The sequence below is a fragment of the Petromyzon marinus genome, chromosome 12, assembly GCF_048934315.1.
Source record: "Petromyzon marinus isolate PM22_M1 ecotype Great Lakes invasive population chromosome 12, UKy_Petmar_22M1.pri1.0, whole genome shotgun sequence".
In the NCBI taxonomy this organism is placed as follows: domain Eukaryota; kingdom Metazoa; phylum Chordata; class Hyperoartia; order Petromyzontiformes; family Petromyzontidae; genus Petromyzon; species Petromyzon marinus.
In genome coordinates, this window is record NC_133678.1 from 8,315,523 (window position 1) to 8,336,886 (window position 21,364).

At 44.2% G+C, this 21,364-nt stretch overlaps 2 protein-coding genes across 3 annotated transcripts in view; one reads left to right on the forward strand and one right to left on the reverse strand.

Moving 5' to 3' along the window:
* LOC116941589 (uncharacterized) overlaps positions 1-21,364 on the reverse strand; it is a 117,073-nt gene that overhangs the window by 32,570 nt on the left and 63,139 nt on the right. Inside the window, exons 3-5 of one of the 2 annotated variants that reach the window (XM_076066600.1) lie at positions 16,259-16,403; positions 5,043-5,250; positions 2,560-2,628 (exon numbers count right to left, since the gene is read on the reverse strand). In XM_076066600.1, the coding sequence (XP_075922715.1) occupies positions 2,560-2,628; positions 5,043-5,250; positions 16,259-16,403 (422 nt within the window). Of the gene's footprint in view, positions 1-2,559; positions 2,629-5,042; positions 5,251-8,599; positions 9,047-16,258; positions 16,404-21,364 lie in introns of those variants that run through there. The other variant, XM_032952787.2, reaches the window with a different exon arrangement.
* The window catches only part of LOC116941588 (oxidation resistance protein 1-like), a 133,693-nt gene continuing 122,134 nt past the window's right edge, over positions 9,806-21,364 (forward strand). The window contains exon 1 of the mRNA XM_032952785.2: positions 9,806-10,210. The gene's annotated coding sequence lies outside the window, so the exon portion shown is untranslated. The remainder of the gene's footprint in view (positions 10,211-21,364) is intronic.

Sequence of the window (21,364 nt, forward strand, 5' to 3'; positions counted from 1 at the left end):
TTACAATTATTCTACTGGAAATGAGAGTTGCCACCTCTGAGGTTCAAAAAAACCTGGAGATATCGTTGGATCTCACAATATTGGAAGAGGGGAGAACAGTGTGCTGATGCATTGTCTTGAGTGGCATATTATTATTATGCAACTGACAACAAATGTTGGACATTTAATGCCCCAGGAAGACTTGCAGATTTCCTAGGACAGCTACAAGAAAGAGAACAAGCCTGAGAAAACCAGAGCACGTGGCAACCATCTCTAGGCCAGGAAAATAAAGAAATTGAGTGGATTGATGTTTATGGTTACCATACTTTTAAAAAACACACACAATATATGAATATGTCTACGACTGCACTTTTTAATATCGGACTTACATATTTGTTGTCTACACCTTGAGTGTGATCTGAAAATTTTGGTCTTACCTGCATTATAAAAGTTGTTTTGTACAATGAGCTTTCTGCTCGTGAATTAAACCTGTTAATGTGTCAACAAATTTAAAGGTGCAGCCCTGCAATTGCTTGCTCGTGGCACTGCTAAGCAGAAGGGCCTCTAATGGAGGGAGCTCTAGTTCCAAAGCCCCCTCTAGAGGATACCCACATTTTACCCCACCACACGTGGCCTGTCAACCGACTGAGGTGTGTCCATGTATTTTTGCTGGGTGGACAAGAGGCCAGTGTGGTAACCATTACACCATGGTAGCATCCCGACTGTGACATGTACTGTAACGTAATACGTCTTGTCAGCAGCTTCCATTTTCAGTATTTGTTCTGCTTGTTATCCGAACAGGTTTCCTTTTTCCAACTGCAGTAATTAAATGCAAATGAGCACACAAGCGACACGTTCTTTGCGTCACTTAAATTAACAAAGCGACTTCCGTTCTATTTTGTTCGTAACGAAGCTGACGGTGTGTTGTTGTGCTCACAGCTCTGGGCGCTAGCTTGTATGCAAGACAGCACCAGCGACGCTTTGCAAACACTGACAAGCGGTGTGCAATGAACAACAAGCCCGCAGGATTGATTATCAGCGCATCCGTCTGTCCACACTCGCATCCACACAGAACGCCATTGAAGGCTGTTGTCAGAACTTCTAAATTGAATGTGTACGCAGAATTTGCATGGCAAAACAACCGCGGTATGCCTCACTGGTTTAATGTGCCGATTTTGCATATTCGTTCTTATTTAATGTCATCACGGAATATGAATTTCCTGGAAAGTGTTGCGCAATGCCAATATTTATCTGGTTCATGGCCCGTCAACTAACAATCCATTGAGAATCTGACAAAAGCTTTCCATTACTTCGTCAAGTGTATCTGACAAATCCAGGGCAGAAATCCACATGCTCAGTTTCATAATCAATCATGTATTATTACCATCGCATATGGATTGTTTTTAAAGTACAAATGTACTGCCAATGAATAGATTTATATTTTAGTAGGATTTCCAAGTTTTCGAACAATGTGCTCAAAGAATCGTATTGTCTTCATCAATTTTATTTGACAAATCCATGTCAAAATATAGTTTTTGCTAAATATATTGCACTTCATACTTGGCAAAATAAATCAGAATAAAAGTGACGCACCAAAAATGAAAATGCATGGAAAAATGTTGGCCTGAAGGGTGGAGAGATTTTGTACGTGTCATAAAATACATGGAGATGCTCACACATTTGAGGGACTCTAAAAACATGTAAAACATTCATTATTGTTCTTGTTAACCCAGGAAAGCCTCAATATACGTATCATGGCTCCTTTTCAGGAGGGCTCTGCCAACTTTTTGCAGTAGGGGGTGATGATTCCTACATTAATTCCAACAAAGTAATTTGTGGTACATTTTTCAAATTTAGCCAAATTTTTTATTAGTACTGAAAAATATTTCTCGACGGCAATTTAATGCACAGATTCATGCTTACCAGAGTTGAGTTCAACATTAATATTGCTGCATTAATATAATCTCTAGCAAGAAGAATGACCACAACGTTTTCTGCAGAATCAACACAACGCCATCAAAGATAATCTGATAGCAGTAAGCAGTGTTGAATAGACACAAGCACATTGATGAGGTCTCATCAGTGCAAAATACAGATTTTCAATTTGCCAATGAACATTGATACTGGCAGCAATGGGAATTATCCAGCAGACACTTAAAAAAAGTAGAAACAAACCTAACATTATTATAATCCATACCTCACATGCATTGCAGAGTGAAATTTTGCTAAATATGTTATCACATTTTTAGCAGCATATAGGAGCTGGGAATCATGCACAAATATGGCATGTATTGGATACAAAGGTACCACTCACAGTATTTGCACAAACTTTTTGCGTCCGTTTTCAATCGATAACGCACCACTAACTGAGAATAAGATTCCACAGGGTGCACTGTTACAAGATCCTACGGCGCACACGGTGTAACACGAAATAGCCTCTTTTTTGTTTTACTTATACGCACTTACAGGAGATAGTGCTTTTGTAATTGATATAGCGAGAAGTTACACGACACCCACTGTGTCGTGAAGGCAAGAGAGGTGTGCACCTCAACGTGAAGTCAGCTGGTGCGAGCCGCTTACCGACTGGAACGCCGCTTCCTAGACAGCTCATGTACAGCTGTTGGCCCAGCCCGATGTCAAGCACCTCCCCTGCAGAGCACGCAGATTGTCGAGCACGCTGTTAACCCTTTCCCGTTCCGAGACGACGGCAAATTGCAGGGTGGGTCCAATTCACCGCCGAATCTCGGAACGCGTAAGCGGTTAGCGTTCATTTTTCAGAGAAGCATAGCACTGTTGTTTTTTTAAACACAATGTACTCACCGCAGAGAACTGTAGCGACACAACCGCACTCTATGATCGCTCGTTCCAAACTGTGCCACACACCCTACCGCATGGCCTTGTGGGAGCCTTGGAACCGATAAAGTTATTTTATGTGCGTTTTTCTTCTGATTACGCTCCGATGGCGTACGTGAAAACCGATGACGTACACGTAAGTCATCGAAATGGAAAAGGGTTAATGACGCAACAAGAGCTCGTCGGCCATTTTTTTTACTTTAAGCAAAGATAAATTGACTTCGTTGCAACAAATAAAAAGAAACACATGCATATGTAAGAAACATGCATATGTAAAATACAAGTCAACGTGGTTCAATAGCACAATTGAGCCTGCTCTGCCACTCGGCTGCTGTTACCGCTGCCCTGAGCCAGTCAGTGGTGGGAATTCCGCATTCCTATGGTGGGGGGGGATCCTTCCATAGGACAGCCACTCTTAACTTCCCTAGTGCCGAGTGGACCAGGATTTGGCCAAGACTAACATCAGTGGCAAGCAATATCCCAAACAACCCTGGGGCCTCCCCTTTACCAACCCATGCCGACCAGTTTGGTAAGGTACGGTCAAATAACCACCACAAATTTGTGGCGTGTGGAGGACTTCATCCAGCAGTGGACTGGCTAATATATTTTAAATATATTTAATTGTTTAAAATGTTAATATAAAAAGTATCATTCATAGCCCTTATCTCATACCGCAGTGCACAAACCACTGTGGCTCTACCAAATTGCAAAACTTGCATGTTCAGTCTAGAGAAAATGCGCTCACATATGGTATAAAGGGGAAAAAAATGATGAGTGTAGTCGGGTATACATTGGAATACCATACTGCAATCTGAGCAATCTGAGCATCCAATAACAAAAAAATATGAGCAGAGGTGCAATAAAAAAAAACAACAGCATTTCATGACCTTTCCTTTCTTCAATATAGATGCATAGGTCTCTCATGTGGTATTAATAAAGACAACCTTTATCTGGATACTCATTGGTATTTTGAGGATAGGTGAATGTAGCCCAATATATCCTGGCTTCCTTTGAAGCTGGAATCCAGAGCACCTCTCGAATGAATAATTAAATGGTAACTAGTGGCAATGATACCGAATCACAAACCTTTTCACCGAGCGCTCTTGTATTTCAGTAGCCCTGGGTGAAATGCTAAACATATTTTGCCTCCAAATTTGAAGTCAATAAAGGGACTACTGCCGCAAGGTAATCTCGTAGGGTTTTAAAATAGCATCCGGTGGATTTCTTTACACGGACTTTATTTATTGCGCGCCACTGCCATGTGCATCTCAGGGGACACGAAAAACCAAGTAATTTCTCTGTAAATTAATAACAACCTTTACTACGAGCGGGGAAGCACAATGCCTTGCTCAATTAATAAAAATTGCGTTTGCGTGTAAATTGATTTGATTTCCTTGTCAATGCAAGGGGCAGAATTTCTTTCTGACAAAAAGAACCCTGCATTATCTAAGTAACGTATCGTTGTTCTACCGTTTATGTAAAAAAAACGGCGAGTTATTCAGGCACTTGAATAAACAGCACATTTAAAAGTGTAATACTTAAGATTCAATGCATTTCTTCGTTTGAGCAAGGTTATGAGACCTTGAAAAAAGAAGACGATGGGAGGGAATTCCAAAGTCGAGCAGTGCGTGCAATGAAGCAAAATGAGATGTGTTTTGACCTGCAGTGTGGTGGTTGGATACAGTGCAGATGAGACTAAACAGCCAGTCTCGATGGACCTGAGTCCCACAAGGAGTGCAGTCCTTTAAAAAAAATACCCAGGCAGCTAGGCTGTGTCAATCTCATGTCCCTTTTCAACTGGGCACATCTGAGCTGAGACAGAGCGTTACCCTCATTATACACATGGTTTTTCCACTGCCTATTTGCCATGCCGAACCCGCACCAAACCATGATGTAGGTGGCCTCACACCAAGACATATGAATCTGGCTCGGGCCCAAGCTGGACCAGAAGTAGGGCAGCTAATGCCGTGTTTATTTCATACGACGTGTCAGTACACTGCACAGACACTGTGACACCATGTCATCTGCAAGCATTCCCAATGATTCATTGCGTGTGACGTCAGTGCCACAGCTCGACTTCCAGAGGGACAAATAAACCTGGCGTCTCCTGGGCTGCGTTGGGCTGGCTCGTCACGTCCCCAATGCGGCTCAGTGGTATCGTGGAAGAGACGGGTGGCTTCTAGTTAAGACACTGACAATGCCGTGTGTACCTGCTGGCTTCAGCATCTTGGCCTCTCTCTGCAGAGAGGCGTAGTTGAGGAAGGGCGGGAGAAAGAGGAGGAACAGCGCGTATTTTCCCGCAGACAGGAGGCACGAGAGGGGCCTCAGAGTACTCCTTCCCGCCACGCTTGACGTCTCTCTCCCCTCGCCTCCTCTCCGCTCTCCCTGCCGACTGGTTTCACGTGACCTGGACAGAACCTGGGGCACGATCGCTCCATCACTCTCCGATGAACACCACCACTTTTCAGACCGTGAAATGCCGGTGCTTTTTGCAGCACAATTTGCACACAGTAGTATTTACATCTACTTAGTGACATTGCGGAACATTTTTGTCGTCCCAAAGGTGAAATAAAATCATCAAAACCTATAACGCTGTGTTGTGCGACAGTAACAGCAGCACAGAAGCTACAAAACCGACGGAAACAAAGATATGTCACCAGAATGCACGCGAGTAGTGTTAAAGCAGTCTTACGATATGGGTTTGTGATGAGCGACACTGAATAAAACTGATGTTAGTAGACTGGAGGCAGTGGAGATGAGAGCACTCAAGGGTAAGCTGAAGTAGAGTGGAATGACTCTCAATCAAATATCATAGTGAGACAAAGCAGTAGGCCATGAATTCAGGGAAAGACAGTGGTGATAGACAAAATGACTGAGGTGGTTGGCTCAATGTTGAAGAATAGCAGATGAAAGGCTGCCCAGGAGAATCATGGAGTACAGTAAGTATAAACCAAGGGTAACTAGGCCATAGGGGAAGACTTTCAACAAGATGGAGAGGTAGGGCTCCTGTAGTCCGTAAGTTAATTCACTCTGGAGGGCGTGAGCGACTGAGAGTATTGGAGGGGTTGTATGGCTCCACGCTTTGGGGTTTGAAAAAATATATGAAACAACAGTAGGCATACACATTACTCTGGTGGCTTATGTAACAGCATCAGGTGCCGACGGTAACTTGTGCAAATATCCTATTTACACTAAATTTATTGAAAAATTAATTATGCACATCCGCAAGCAATGTGGGTTTTTTTACGTTAATCATCTGCCTTTTGGGGTTCTTGTAATTGCAGACATTGTAAATCTACATACAAAAAAAATTACATTTTTTTTAAATGCTCAAAACCGTAGGTCGTTCTCAATCACCTCTAAACAACACGGTTTGGGGGTTATTTTGTGAAAGTTTTAGAATGAGAGAAATTGCAGTCTCTCGCACAACCTGCCTAGGACAGGATGAATGCTTTCCAACATTTGGAGATCTGAGGCGACGATACCCGACGGGTCAGCGAGGGTCGGTAGAAGGGTACGAGGGCGAATGAGGAATTCACGGTCAAGTTGCCGCTCCGCAAGTCTCTCGAGACATCACGTGCCTACCGACCCATTTTAAAAGGGGGAACAATTAATGAGTATGGACAGGAATGTCCATGCTGACGTGAGCCTCCCAAAGCTATGAGCCTGGAGATCATTTGGAGAATATGGCAATTGTGACAAAATGAAAGTTCGGGTCATGAGTGTGCGTCATGCCGGGTGACGCGGTCGCCCCAAACATATTGTGAACTGATTAAAAATGTATGCGTATGAATAAGACATGCATGGCTAGCATAGAAACAGTAATGGATGTTTCACAACCTTAAAGGCCAGGTTTGATCTTGGCATTTATGGGCAATGTTTAATCGAAACGCAAGGATGCAGTCACCAGACCAAAACCCATTCCTTCATGTAATGTGTATTCAAAGATGTATTCAAAGATGTATTCATGACTTGCATCTTATAAAGTCAGATATCTGTATTCTAAACTGAGATACACGGTACTAAATTTTATTCAGACTTAAAAGCTGAAATCAGAAGCGTTCAAAAGCGTTCTACGAATGGGCTTGGCATGTCCTGTTTGACGGTATATTATCACTAAACATTGGGACCACCCAAACATCACCTCATCCCAATTGCACTGACAAGTTCACCTTCCATTGCAATTAAGATACCTGCTCGACATCCAGTCACGTCCTTCTCATGCCAATTAAAATATACATCGATCGAGCTTTTCATTTAAAGTACTTTATTTTTGCTCAAACGAGAACTGGGCTATATGGGGCCCATCCCATCCAAAGTACTGTACATCAATTTTTTTTGTATTACCATCATATGGTGCAGCCTCGCTGGGTAGTGGTTCATTAATATTTTACTACACCAGAGGCATGACAAAGATGATGTGAGGGTCAAGTTTACCCTGGTCAGGATTTTAACTTGTGTTATCACAGTTATGCGCACTCACGCTCAATCGACTCATATCTCAGCCATGGCATTTCAGCGGTCATTACAGCTCTATGTCAGACATGGGCAAAGTACGGCCACCGGGCCGTATACGGCCCGTTGGGCTATTTAATCCAGCCCGACGAACTTGTCCAAATATTATTATTAAATTAAATTTTACCTTTCTCCTGTAATGCCCCCATTTCCCCCATTAGATGGCGCGCTTTGACCGGGAGTTAAGACATGTTTTTGTACTGTTCATGTTCGTGCAATTTGTTAAATTGCCTTGCAAAAAAATGCTTTGCTACCTGTTAAAGGCCAAATCCTTTCATGTAATGATTTTTAACACGTCATTTATATTAGTTCACACAAACACTCCATCCATCTGTTCCTGGCCCGGCCCCTCTGTCAAATTTTAGAACCCGTTGTGGCCCGCGAGTCAAAAAAAATGTGCCCACCCCTGCTCTGTTGTATTCACGTACGTGGACATGCACAGGCTTTTAACAATCTACTGAAGGATGAGGACCCTCCCCAATCGACAAACTGTGTGGGTTACGTGCACTATACTTTTTTAGGCTGGTCAGCGCGGATTCGTGTAGGCATGGAGCATAGGATGTTAACATAGCCCAGTACAATGGATATTTCTCCACTGCCATCTGTTGCCAACCAACTGAAGGCTCTAGCACCGGTTTCATGGATTGTGGTTGCCCACCCACGTAACATCCAAGTGCAAAATACGATGATTGTATGCGCAGATTTCGGAACTTAAGTGCAAAATCCTACTTAAGTTCCGAAATCTGCGCATACAATCGTATTAAAAATATTGTAATAAGCCACGCACAAACGTTTCCTTTCCAAGGGAGACCCACCCATCCAATGTTTTGATCATCTTCATAGCTTATCCTAAGCCAGGGGTGTCTAGTGGAAATTAGTCCCATGATGGTTATCAGTCTGTTCCGGTTGTTGACTAGCTTATAATACTCTGTGGAGGGATGCGGCCGTGGAGGAATGGTTAGCCACACTCGTGTTGCAATCCAGGTCACCGGTTCCATCTCCTGGGGCGGAAATTGAAACAATTTGCAAGTTTTTATTACTTTTATCGCGCAGCCTGTTTGTGTCTGTCCCGCGTGGAAGAGTAGGCCAAACGCCCTTTAGGAGGGGCTCTCTAGAGATCGAGGGGGGGGGGGGCTTTCTCGAGCACCCTCTAGTGGAGGCCCCTGTAGCCAAGAGGCGCGAGCAAACAATTTCCGGGCTGCACGTTCACCCGTTTACCGTGTTGCTGTGTGCTTACATCACTCATCAGTACCTTGGCATTTTCATATTTCGACGAATTGTCCTGGGTAGGAGCTTTTCTTTTCGCGACCGCCATTGCAAAACAGCAGTCTCTCTCGCTATATATATTTTAAAGGGAAGCGACCAAAAGAATTGGCAATTAAGACGAATGCGACAATTACAACTGACCGGCAAAGAAACGACTTGCCAACGTGGATATACGGAAATACAGTACGGTAAACGCGCGACGGCTTTCAACGTGAAACGACCGTCAATGTTGGTGGCCGGACGAAATCAACTGGACGGAGACGACACACAATCCTTGGCTAATTTAAATGGAAGAAAAAACACACTTGGAATAAAAACAAATAAATTAAAATAAATGCATCGCATCCATTCATTTAGACCGGACAGAGTGCACTGTACCGCGTCACGTTTTAACTATTTCACGTGGCCGCTATCCGGGGGGGGGCGGAGCTAAGAGTGAACGAGAAGGAGGGGCTTAAATAATAAGGGCGTGGCTTAGCGGCGGTTTCAACCAATAGTAGCCAAGCAACTTAAACGGCAACAGCCAATGAGATCGCGGATGTGGCCGAGGGCGGGGTTGGGCCAGGGAGGGGGGGCGGAGCGAGGAGGGGCGGGGTTGGGATTTTAAAAAAGTATTGTTTACGTTTCAAGGCTCTACCTCTTCCAGAAGACCACTACCGACTTCCGGAAGACCTCTCTGCCCTCTTCCGGAAGATTAATTCCTCCCGCCCCCCACTCCCCCTCGTTGTTAGCAGAGCGGGAGGAGAGAGTGGAGGGGGGTGGACGGGGACACAAAAAAAACGCGCGCTCAAAAAAACGCGCGACGCGGATTGAGTGATGACGAGCACGAGGAGGAGGGGGTGGGGGCAGCCGTGGGGGGGGGCAGCCGTGGAGGGCAGCCGTGGGGGGGGGCAGCCGTGGGGGGGGGCAGTCGTGGGGGGTGGGGGCAGTCGTGGGGGGGGGCAGCCGTGGGGGGTGGGGCAGCCGGGGGGGTGGGGCCAGCCGTGGGGGGGGGCAGCCGTGGAGGGCAGCCGTGGGGGGGGGGCAGCCGTGGGGGGGGGCAGTCGTGGGGGGTGGGGCCAGCCGTGGGGGGGGGCAGCCGTGGGGGGTGGGGGCAGCCGGGGGGGTGGGGCCAGCCGTGGGGGGTGGGGCCAGCCGTGGGGGGTGGGGCCAGCCGTGGGGGGGGGGGGGGTCGCCTCTCCTCCTCCTCCCCGCACTTTCGCCTCAGTTTTATTTCTCGCGTGTGCGGCTACGCGCGCGGCTCGCTGATCGTGCGTCTAAATACATTGATAGACAAAAAAAGTATCTTCGTCAAGGGGCTTGGCTCCCCCCCCCCCGCCGCTCAGAGAGTCGCTTAAGATAAGGTATTATAATTACTATATAGTACCAGCACAGCGCCTGTGCTTTACCTTGCGTCCTGTAGCGTAACGAAGCGTCTCGGGGCGCAGTTTAAAAAAAAAAATTGTGACCTGGGGGCATCCCCTCATGGCAGCTCGTCCTTAGGGAAGAGGAAGCGGGAAGAAGGAGATGGTGCGCGACCGCGTTCCAAGGGGAGCAGCATCGCAGCGGAAAGGATCCCCCTGAGCCGCCTCGAGCCGCAGAGCAGAGCAGACAGACGGTGAGTGGTGTCCCAACTCCCCGTCATCACCAAACCATTTGACATAATTCACGCTGTGTTCACGGAATTAAGTTGGTACGGCCAAACTTGTGCTCGCCACCTTAAGGCGATGCCGGTAGCTTGCTCTCATTCATTGACAATTTGGAGGATAACAGCACCGCGCGCCTCCTTGCTATCGCGGTCTACGCTGGAGAAATACAAGCCCCCCCTCCTCCTCTTTACCGTCTTCTTATTGAGTTAAGGAACTTGAGGACGAATCGGTGGTTGTTGGTGATGGTGGTTGGTTGTTGGGAGGTTGGTTGCCCTCTGCAATAGACGTCAACATTTCACGTGGCCCTTGGGCGAAGGGTGACCGGTGGAGGCGATTGCTCTTGTAGCCCTACGCTTGTGTCTCTTAGTTCACGGTTCTCCTCGTCGGCTCACCTACCACAGATGTGCCCCCCCCCCCCCCCCAAACTGTGCTACAACTCCTAGGTCTCTTATTCGTGTGTTAAGTTGTCATTCCACCTAGCACCTCCGATTGGCGCGGATGGCTACGTGTACGGCGCGGAAGAAGTTCAACAGAGACGCATACGTTCCACCGGCATGGTGATTTTAATGAGTGTTTGGATGCGCCTTGCCTCCCTTAGGTTGGCTAGAAAAGGTGTTTACGGTGCTAATTTCTCTTAATTGTACAATTTATAGATGTCCATGGCTACTGTATTTAAACAACATTCAAACACAGCTGTTGTGTATGTGTGAACACTTGCAGTTACCTCCCTAGGTCGGGTTAAAAAGTTACACAATTATCACTAATATTGCCATTTCTTTACTTACGCGAGCACCTGCTATCCAGTAGCCTAGGAGTACGGTACTTTCCCCCCCCCCCCCCCCTTGAATATAAAAGTGTCTAACTTTCTTACCACTTGACAACAAGTGACAAGTACAGTGCATTAGCTCCCGTGGTGTGATGCTAACTTGACTTCCTTGTGCAGTTCTTGGGCGTGTTTCATTCATTTGGGTTGGGTCTACAGAGGCATCTTGTACAGCATCTCGGACACAACCGGTAATGAGACTTGGCCAATACAATTCCCTATTCCCACCGGCTAACATAAGCATTATAATGGTAACCTTATCCAATGTGTTCTTTTGGTTTCATGTTAAATCGATGCCCCCACGGAGGGTAATCAAAGAAGTGCACAGATACGTTCATGCTTGGAATTGGACTCATTGTCATTTTGGATCCGTCATATACCAAGGTAGTCAGACCACTGATGACCATTTGTGGAAACAGGCTCTACAATTGAATGGTGCTTAAGATTGTCAGCTGTGCACGGCTCTTTTTCTAGCATACGACGCCAGGAGCAGATGTTATTGTCAGCTCTTTGCGGCAGACAGATCAGTGACGTTCTGGGCTTGGTCGATGGGTTTTGCTTTGCAAGTCGCCGACCCCTGTACAGTGCACAGTCTTAACGCGCCCTACTTTGGCAATAAAATCCTCACCACTGTATATACTTACAAAAGCTCCCCTGTCGCATCAAAACACTGCACTGTAGGCTTCCGAACACGACCACTGGCTTGAACACACACTGCCGAAGACTTGCCAACACTGTTGTAGCATTAAAACACTTAGCTGTGTACATCGTGACACTGCACTATGGTGTCAAAACAATTCACTGTGCCATTTAAAGTGTCCCCCTGTGGACTTTATGTGTGGAGGCGGTTCAGGCGTCGCCAGAGATTTTCCCATGAGGTCTTTTGACCCTGGTATTGCACTGAGAGATCGAAGGGAGAGAAAAAACACAACACAGATTCCAGAATAAACTGTAGCCGTAACGTGCAGAGACGTGAGCTAAGATATAAGCTCAGAATGGAAATTCAGGATTACAATCATCAGCGCTATACAATACTGTACTCGAATAATCATGCAAAGCAATCTTGATTTGAAGACTGCAGGAATCCATACTCTGGTTCTTTCGGTAAAGTCACGTAGGTATAAAATAAAATAAATCACCTACGTGACTTTACCGAAAGAACCAAAGAGTATGCAAAGTAATGTTTAGAAAACCAATCAAATGTGCGTATAATGTATAACCACACATCAAAAACCTTGAAACTTTTTTTTGCAATTTAGGTTTGAAATTAAAACATTAATTACATATTTATTCTCTTAAAAGGCATTTTTGTATAATCAATAATAACCTGTGTAAGGAACGCCATATTTAGAGGCTATGCTGATCGGAGCAGTTTTTTCTTTGCATGTGTTTAGCGCTGTCAATTTAATGATATAGTCAAAGAGATGACTGCCCATGAACTTTATACAGCACAAGATAAATATCATCCTAGGCTCTCAAAACATTTACAGTCAATGTTTACCTCTGCATTGACTGCAGTATTGCAACAAGGCAATGCTTATGTTGATGTGCCTTTTACAACATCACCTCTACAGTGCAAGAAACTCATTCATGCTATTGACTTTCTATGCTATTGTTCTCAAGTCTTTCATCTGTCTAACAAAAGAGATGGCCTCCGATAAGAGAGGCCCATTAAACAGAGATGGTGCCTGGTGTCAGTGGCTGCATGCTGACAGGGTTCGGGATAAATCATCTAATGTTGTTTCAATTAAAGACCCTTTTAAATCTACATTGCATTTGACATTTACCGTATTAAAACATTGAAGAAACATAATCAGAATGAAAGGCTCATTATAAAAGCAATTCGAATACATTTTTTGGCACATACACATGTCATTTATGAGTACTTAATATGTAGTATCTAATTATATTAATGTAATGCATATAATAGTGTATATGGCAATGGCACAATTACAAGCTTAAGATCTGTCCCCGGGGATCATCATGTTTCAGGTTTCTGACATGGCCTATGTTTTACATTCTCTTATATCCAATACGGCACTGCATTAGGTAATTACTGTTATATACATCACATGCATGTGGTGATTTGCAGGCCTGCATGGAAGCCTGGGATATTGACTTAGGACTGGAGTTGCTAAATATCCATATACAGTAGACAATATTTCATTTTACTGTTGTTAAAAAATATACAATATATTATATGTGCATACAATGTGTACTGTATATATAACGTTAGGGACCGTTCATTACATGTCACGTAGTGTCTGGTATGTCGTGTTGCTGCTGGGATGCTGTGCTGTAAACAATTAAATGATGATTAGCACAGTTGAATTGTAATTAAACAACAGTAAGGTAAAAAAAATCCACTTCAATTATACTTTAGTTTTAGATTAAATTCCATTAATTTTATATAGTTGCCATAAATCGGGGGCAATATATTTAGTCACGTTTTTCATACTCTAACCATTCATATTCATGAACTAACTACATTACTGCCCGTTATTTACATTGAAATTTTAATTGATCCATTTGCAGTTTGGTTTGTATTGCAAAGGTCGTCCAAACTGGTGGTATCAACATCATTAATATGTAAAGATCTGGTGGTTTATACATTTCATCTGCCACATCCCACATCGGGGAAAACATGTCTGATTTGTGTCATATTCTGGTATTACCCTATCACTATATCATGGACGTGTAAATGGAGCAATAGTCTTTAATAGTGTAATGAACCATTTAACTTATTTCAGAATGAAACCTAATATTATTCTGCCACTCATCTAACATTTTAGGGTCTTATTACATTAGCGTGCGTTTATTGACGTGTGCGGATACACAATTGAGTCTGGCCATGGACGAAATAATGTTTGACTTTAGTACATGTGGAATATTCCTCCTATCTTTTTTGATTCAGATCACACAATGTGGACTGTGTAAGTAAGTATGAAGTATATGAAGTTGTTAATTTAATCGCATAAATGCAGCTGACAGTCACTTCACACCCACGTTTAATCAGAATCATGATGGTGTAATGCTTAAAGCCTAATTGAAGGCGTTTATCCAACTATGTGACGGCTTTATCTTATTTCCATAAACCTCAATTACAAGGATATTGAAATACTGTCTGACTTATGATGTCATCAAAGACAAACATGATAGTATTTGATTTGGCATTTCGTATTGGCTTGCTCTAAATATAGGTAGTAAATATGGTATAGAAATATAATTTATTTTGGCAACATTCTCCCACTGCTGTTTGAATTTTGCCACTCATTTGTGACCAAGGAATGAATTTTTGTTTATCACATCACTTACTCTATTAAAAAAAAGGTTTTACTGGCTGGATTTCTGCCTGGATTACTGGTGTGCGGAAAAGTGCATGGTGATGATGTCACCGCATTCCACAGTGTTGAACCGGGTTCATGCATCACGCTCCCCACCCACCCTCTGATCTGGCCGTGTATCCCACGCATTTGCGTGGGATACACTATCTTGCTCTCATATACTATATTAGAAAAAAAATTGGTTGGGTGGAGGGTCAGACGGTCAGTTACATTCAAAGAGCATTCAAGCTGTTGATATATATATACAAACATTTAAGAACCATCTGTAATGTGATATTAAGAACACGTCAACAATTTTTTTTTTATGTTTAATTAACAAGATAAGACCTCAAGGGACCCTTGAAAGTCTCATTTGCAGGTGTGACCTTAATCACCAAAATGATTAAAGCAAAATAAATAAAAGTACAGCAATGAAGCAATTATAAATCAGAACAAATGTTGTACTTTATTTTTTGGTACGTGTGTACTGGATTCAACTGAGTCACGATGTACTTCTTAGAGGCAACACATTCATTACACCAACACGTAATACACAAAGGGGTAGCTGCCCCTTTACCAGATAACAGCCTAGGGTGGTGGACCACCCGGCTAAACTGCACTAACACACTGGGAGTTGGCTACAATGGACCGGACCTCAGCTCGGGTCCGGGTTCACGTGTTTGAGACTCTTCTTCGATGTAGAAAGTAGATCTTCAGATGACGGTAGCAACGCTGAACCCCGGTCCCTGTGAGGACCCCGCTTATATGCTCCCGGGTCGTGGCCGGCCCCGCCTTTGGCCACGCCCACCTTTGTGAGAGTCCTAGCTCTCTCTCGACCCTTCCCGTAGGATCTTTCTCCCCCAGCCCGTAACCACCCCCTAGCCCCCACCTGGGGCCCCATGTAGACTTTACCGTGCCTTCGGGGTCAACCAGAGTGCGATGGCCCAGGATAACCTTGTCCCTTGGCTGACACTCTCCCACTCCCTCCGGTAGGAGACAGCACTGCACGCCACGCGTGGTGCCACTGTGCTATCCCCAACGCTCACCAAGCCCTCACTTGGGCTGGTACTACACCCACCTACGGGGTGTCCGCGATGACAATGCATCGCACGCCGTGCCTTGCTAGAGCCGGCATTGCTCGGTGACATTCACGATGTTGCTACATACGTGATGTCCGCGATGTGAGTACATCGCACACCGTGCCCCTCTAGGGCCGGCACCATACAGTGACATCTGTAATGTCACTACATCACCCCCCCCCCCCTCGTAGCACACAGCTGTCCCGGCTGTCAACTCCCCCTGAAAACGAACTCGGTGAGTAAGGCGATAAATTAGTGAGTAAAAAAGTGATGTGTGCCTCAACAATAACAATTACCAATTAAATACCCAAACCCACCTATACAATAATTACACTATATTCTTGGGTCTTTTGGTAAAGTCACGTAGAAGGGAAACAATAAAGGGAAACAATAAAATAATGTTTTATTATTTAATTGTTTCTCTTCTACGTGACTTTACCGAAAGAACCAAGAGAATGAATCCCTGCAGTCACGAAAGCTTTCAATCAAAATAATTACACTATTAATAAATGTACACAATCAACGGGGAAAAGGGTGTAAGCCCCGAATAACAACATGCAAAAAAAAACACGTGAACGCTCGGAATCCCCTCCATCACCCACACCTCCCACCTTCACCGTGTAACAACGCCCGCAAGCACAATAATGGCTAGGTTCACCCAATAGCCGATATGACCCAACGAGCGCGACAACCAACTGACAATGTGGGAGCTTGTGTGCATGGGGATCACGATTACCGAGTCTTTGATCGAGTCTGTGTGGCCGGGCCCCCAGGGGAGGTGGGTTCACTCACCCTGGAGGTCCCGGGGGGAATGTGCAAATGTCCCGTCGAACCCGGCTCCTCACGAAGAGCAGTAGGCCGGGTCGACGGGTTCTCCTCTGCCGAACCCAGCGAAGACGGCGCAGGCGGCGGCTTGGGGGACGTCAGGCGCCGGCACCTGAGGACGGAATGAGATCATTCCGCTGAGGACCAACCTCAGCGGGCACACACCTCGGCTCGTCGAACACACCTGACACTCGGTCCCTGCGGTGTAGAGATGGCACGAACTCGCGCAGAGCGATGAATGGCTTAAGGTGGGAGGAATGTACAAATCAACTCCGCCGCCCCAAGCGGATCTGGACACACTGTGGCCGAACAACCCGAATCACATCAACCAGCCCTCTCCAGGATTCAAACAATTTGGGCGACATACCCACCAGTACATGTGGACAGTGCAACCAGGCTCTGTCCCCAGGTACCCACTCATATGTAGAAGCACGGATCCCCCTAAGCCGCTAATTGGCGCGATTTGGAATTTACCCTGGAAGCTTCCCGTGCCTCGGAAAGCTTTCGAAGAGTGAAGCGCACGGAATCCGAAATGTTAGTTTTAGCCTTGTTGGGTGCGGCTTGTAATAGAACATCAATCGGGGGATCGTGTTCCCTTCCATACATGAATAAAAACGGTGAGTAGCTTGTGGATGCGTGAGGGGCCATCCTATATGCGGCCAGGACTCTAGGAATGTGTAGTTCCCAAACGAGTTGGGACTCACTGATCTGATGGCTTATCATAGAGGTTAGAGTCCTGTGCAGCCGCTCAACCATGCCATCCGTCTGCGGGTGGTACTGAGACGTGCGTACTTTCTTCATTCCCAACAAATCGCAGACTTCACGCAACAATTTTGAAGAAAAATTATTGCCCTTATCGGTCAAAAGACATTCGGGAGCACCCTTGTCCATCACATAACCATTGAGGAATGCCTCGGTGATCGTTGCTGCTGATTGGTTGGGGCGCGGCCAGGCCACAGGCCAGCGTGAAAAATACTCGACTCCCACAAGCAAATACTTATTCCCCCGAGGGGTAGTGGGAAACGGACCAAGGATGTCCAGAGCAACAAGTTCGTTAACGCGTGAAACCTGAATTGATTGTAACGGTGGACAACAGGGTTTCGCCGGCGGCTTCCGCCGCGCACACTGCACACATCCTTCGAGCAAATTAGCGACATCTTCAGCCATGGCAGGCCAAAAGAAGTCTAACTTGAGTGTGGCCAGCGTCTTTTGCATGCCTAGGTGCAAGAGGCCATGCCCCTCTAGGGCCGACGCCATACAGTGACGTCCGCGATATCTCTACACGTGTATAGACAATTAGTTTCAAATAACATGTGTTTGCGATGTGGCATGTATGACACTCTTTAGAATGAATGTGTCCAGAATACCTCAACGTTTGCAGTATTCATACATGTGCAATTGTGTAACCTTCCCTGACATTGGCATTTGCCCTCACGTGTGCAGTCGTATCAACTGCTGTTTGTCAATCACCTGTCCTTTGATAAGGGACATTTGCTACTTTCATAAAATTAGTAAGGTCATGAAGATGAGAGCAGTGCATGTATAATTAAATTATTTAACACTTTCATCACAGCACATCCGTCACATTATAAGGAATTGCTGACGTATTGGGATAACTTGCTTTTTCCATTGCGCATGATGTTTTACATTATACTTCAAAATATAGGAATATACATTTTATCTTGTTCCCATCTTTTTTTGAAAATCACACTGTTCTAAAAATGTTTTTATTAAATCAATAGATATACATAGACCTGTGGGCCATTCCCTAAAGAACACTGAACACATCATCTGTTGAAAATAGATTTCTGGTAAACAAAAACATAGAAGGCAAGAACATGGAATGTGGATCTAAAATCACTGAATGACCATCTCAATATAATCCATACAGCCATCCAGTAGAAGAATCGTGGAGAAAACACATTTCCCTTATGTTGCATGCAGCTCTTTGCGACATAGAAGCCTCTTTCCCATGTCAATACTTATTCATGTGTCCTATTGGTGAGCCATTGGTTACATTCGAGGTTCACCCTTCATTGGTTCACTTTTCTATGGTAAGGTTAGTATTCATTGACCCATAGTTTACCTGGAGTATAGCCAATATACACACTATCCATTTTGTATTTTATCCATGGCCATCACTTTCATGAGTACAGCTTTCCGATGTTGATTTCTATTTTCACGGTTGCGCATTTGTTGGGAGAGCTGTATTGTCTTGTCGAATTGTCACGTCCAGACAGGGCTTGTCTTTGAACTCTTTGGAGACCGGGAACAGTGATTCACCTTAAATACCCCACATCAAAGTGTTTATATTATTTCACACTTTTATTTAACTCACTCTGTCTGTTGTTGTATCCTCAAATCTTGTAACTCAATTTTAACCCACTTCCCAATGTGGTATCGACTGCAAACTTGGTATACTTATGTCATACTGATGAGAATACTATATTCTATCATATATTTTTTTAAACATTCTTCTTTACATGTTACGTTTCGGCTTGGGTCTAATTGTCCATGGTCAACTAACGTTGGCTGTAATTGCCCACGGTCCCTTACATTATGGAAAGCTTCGGGGCTACTTCCTGGAGTCGTGGAGTTCTTCCATTACTAGTTTTTTTTTCACAAAAGCATGTTTTTATTTTTTTAATGTTACTTATTTTTGACCCTGCAAACGCATTGATTTTGAGAAAGCCTTTGGTGGATTCAAAATCAGAAAATGTATTTACGCCGGAGGAATCCGATATGCTATAAAGCTATTTTTCACAGACGTTCAGTCGGGACTGGTAAGAATGTTACAACAAATAGTACAAGGAAGGTTAACAAATCACCCAAAGACATAAATAAAACTAAACCATCCTCACCCTACCAGGCAAAGCCCACTGAGGCATTACTTTATTTTTCAGAAGTGACCTGGCCACAAATGATAGCTCAACAAAGTGGCCCATTACGTGGACATTTATGCTTGAATTTACTTTTACATTTTAGACCGAAGAGTTACATTGTCATCAACTTGTACATATTATTAGATTTCAGTTCGTTGACACATTTTCAATGATTTTTTTTATTTACCCTTTTGGCAGTTAGGTAAGATGTATGGCACAGCTCAGGAGCGAAGATTAATTACAGTGATTAGGTTTCCTCTCGTAATTGATCGGTGCACTTTGCGGCTATATGGCACTTGTCATTTTATATTGTTTGCACACAGTTTAAGCCTATTCAACGCTTAAAACGCCTGTGATTGTATTTTAAGTTAAAACTTTGAAGGGCAGTTGAAAAATTATCATCAATACATTCTACAGTGCTTCAGATACTGTTTAACATAGTTGAATATGCCTTTGACCAAACTGCGCCAAGTCACATCAGATCTTGGAAGCTAAGTAGAGTTTAGCCTGTATGTTGCTCGTATACAATGAACAGGTGTTGTCAACAGGGAACCGTTCAACAAAATTCATCATTGTACTGTTTTAGGCTCCAATGTCTGCTCCCCACCTTCAGCTTGCACCAGTGACCACCAATGTGTGGAGGCCCTCATTCGGCAATGGATCGATAAAAAGGGCCATTATATTAAACTAGCTTTTTTGACTTTCCAAGGATGGGTGTATATTGCAGTAAATCTGAAATATTCAATAGAAAAATTATTCAGCTCATGATTATGTATGAGAGGGGGGGGGTGCCCCATGTGGAGTGACGTCACCCGCTAATGGTTATTGGGGAGGGGTGCGGAATGTGGAGTGACGTCACCTGCTCATGATTATTAATGAGGGGAGGGGTGCGCCATGTGGAGTGCGCGACCTTGTGCGTTAGTGTAAATTTCTACGCGGGCATGAATATTAATGAGGGGGGGCTCTTGCAGTGACGTCACGCACAGATGTAGCACTGCCTCGTACATTTATTTTTTACCGTCACTTTAAAGAAACGTCATATTTTAAGCGGCTTTGCATAATAAATTATTTAATTCAGCTCGACCTTCCTCAGCGTTAGTGTAAAAATCTACCCACTCATGAATATTAATGAGGGGGTGGGCCTCATGTGGAGTGACGTCACGCGCGGGACGGACCGACATTTCTGGGTGATTATAGTAGGTAATTAAAAAAATCTACAAAATTTCAAAACAATAACTCATGTGCAGGAACAAAAGCAGTTTTATTTAGAATTTCTGCAATATTTTAACAAATACAAATACCGTTTAAAAAAGCATTGCCATCTTTAATGTTGCTGGAATAAATATGGTTGTAAGGAGATCAAGTGGACGTAATGGAGTGTAAAATGTCCAAGTGGTTCTGGCATTGTCGTCTAAAAAGAACAAACTGTCCCTCTATTAAATATAGTAATCAGCTGATAAATGCATGCTTTTGAGGGAGGGCTTATACATTAATAATAATTAAAGTGTTTTATTTCGAAATGCCTCTCTTGCATCGCAAGACAATATTTTATGAAGGTCGTGTATTGGAATGTTTGTCTATTTAACCGTTATAGTGGATGCATGATGGAGGAAATGGTACTCGGAGAACACTGGAAGGTCTGTACAAATGGCTTTGCAAACAACTCGCTTAATGGGTGGTGATATGGCTTTCCGGCAGCACCTTTTGCCACTTGTGGCAAAGGTTCACGGTTCCAATCCGTCGGCTGCCCTGATTTTTACTGCGAGTGTATTAACCGCAAATATACACGCCATTTGCTTCATAGTGGATGTTAAAGATCCCTGTGATGTCATTTGCAAGAGTAGGCCATTGCGTGCCGCTGTCACGGTCCAAATTTTTAAAACGACTCTGGCGGATTTTATCAATCATCGCCCCCCCCCTCCCCCGAATGCAAAAAAACCTTTTTAGTGTCTCTAGACTCGGTGACGCTTCTTCAGTAAACAAGTCTAATAATAAAATAATACTGCCGCCATCTGGCCATTTTGTAGCACAGTGCGTTTTGATGCCCCAAAAATCTGAATGATCCGCAAACCTTTGCTTCGAAAGCACTGGATTAGAAGTGTACGTTACAATTATGTCGTGGACAGATGATCATATATTTATTTTGTAATGTTTGCAAGTTGATGTTATTTTATATCCATCCATAGTATAT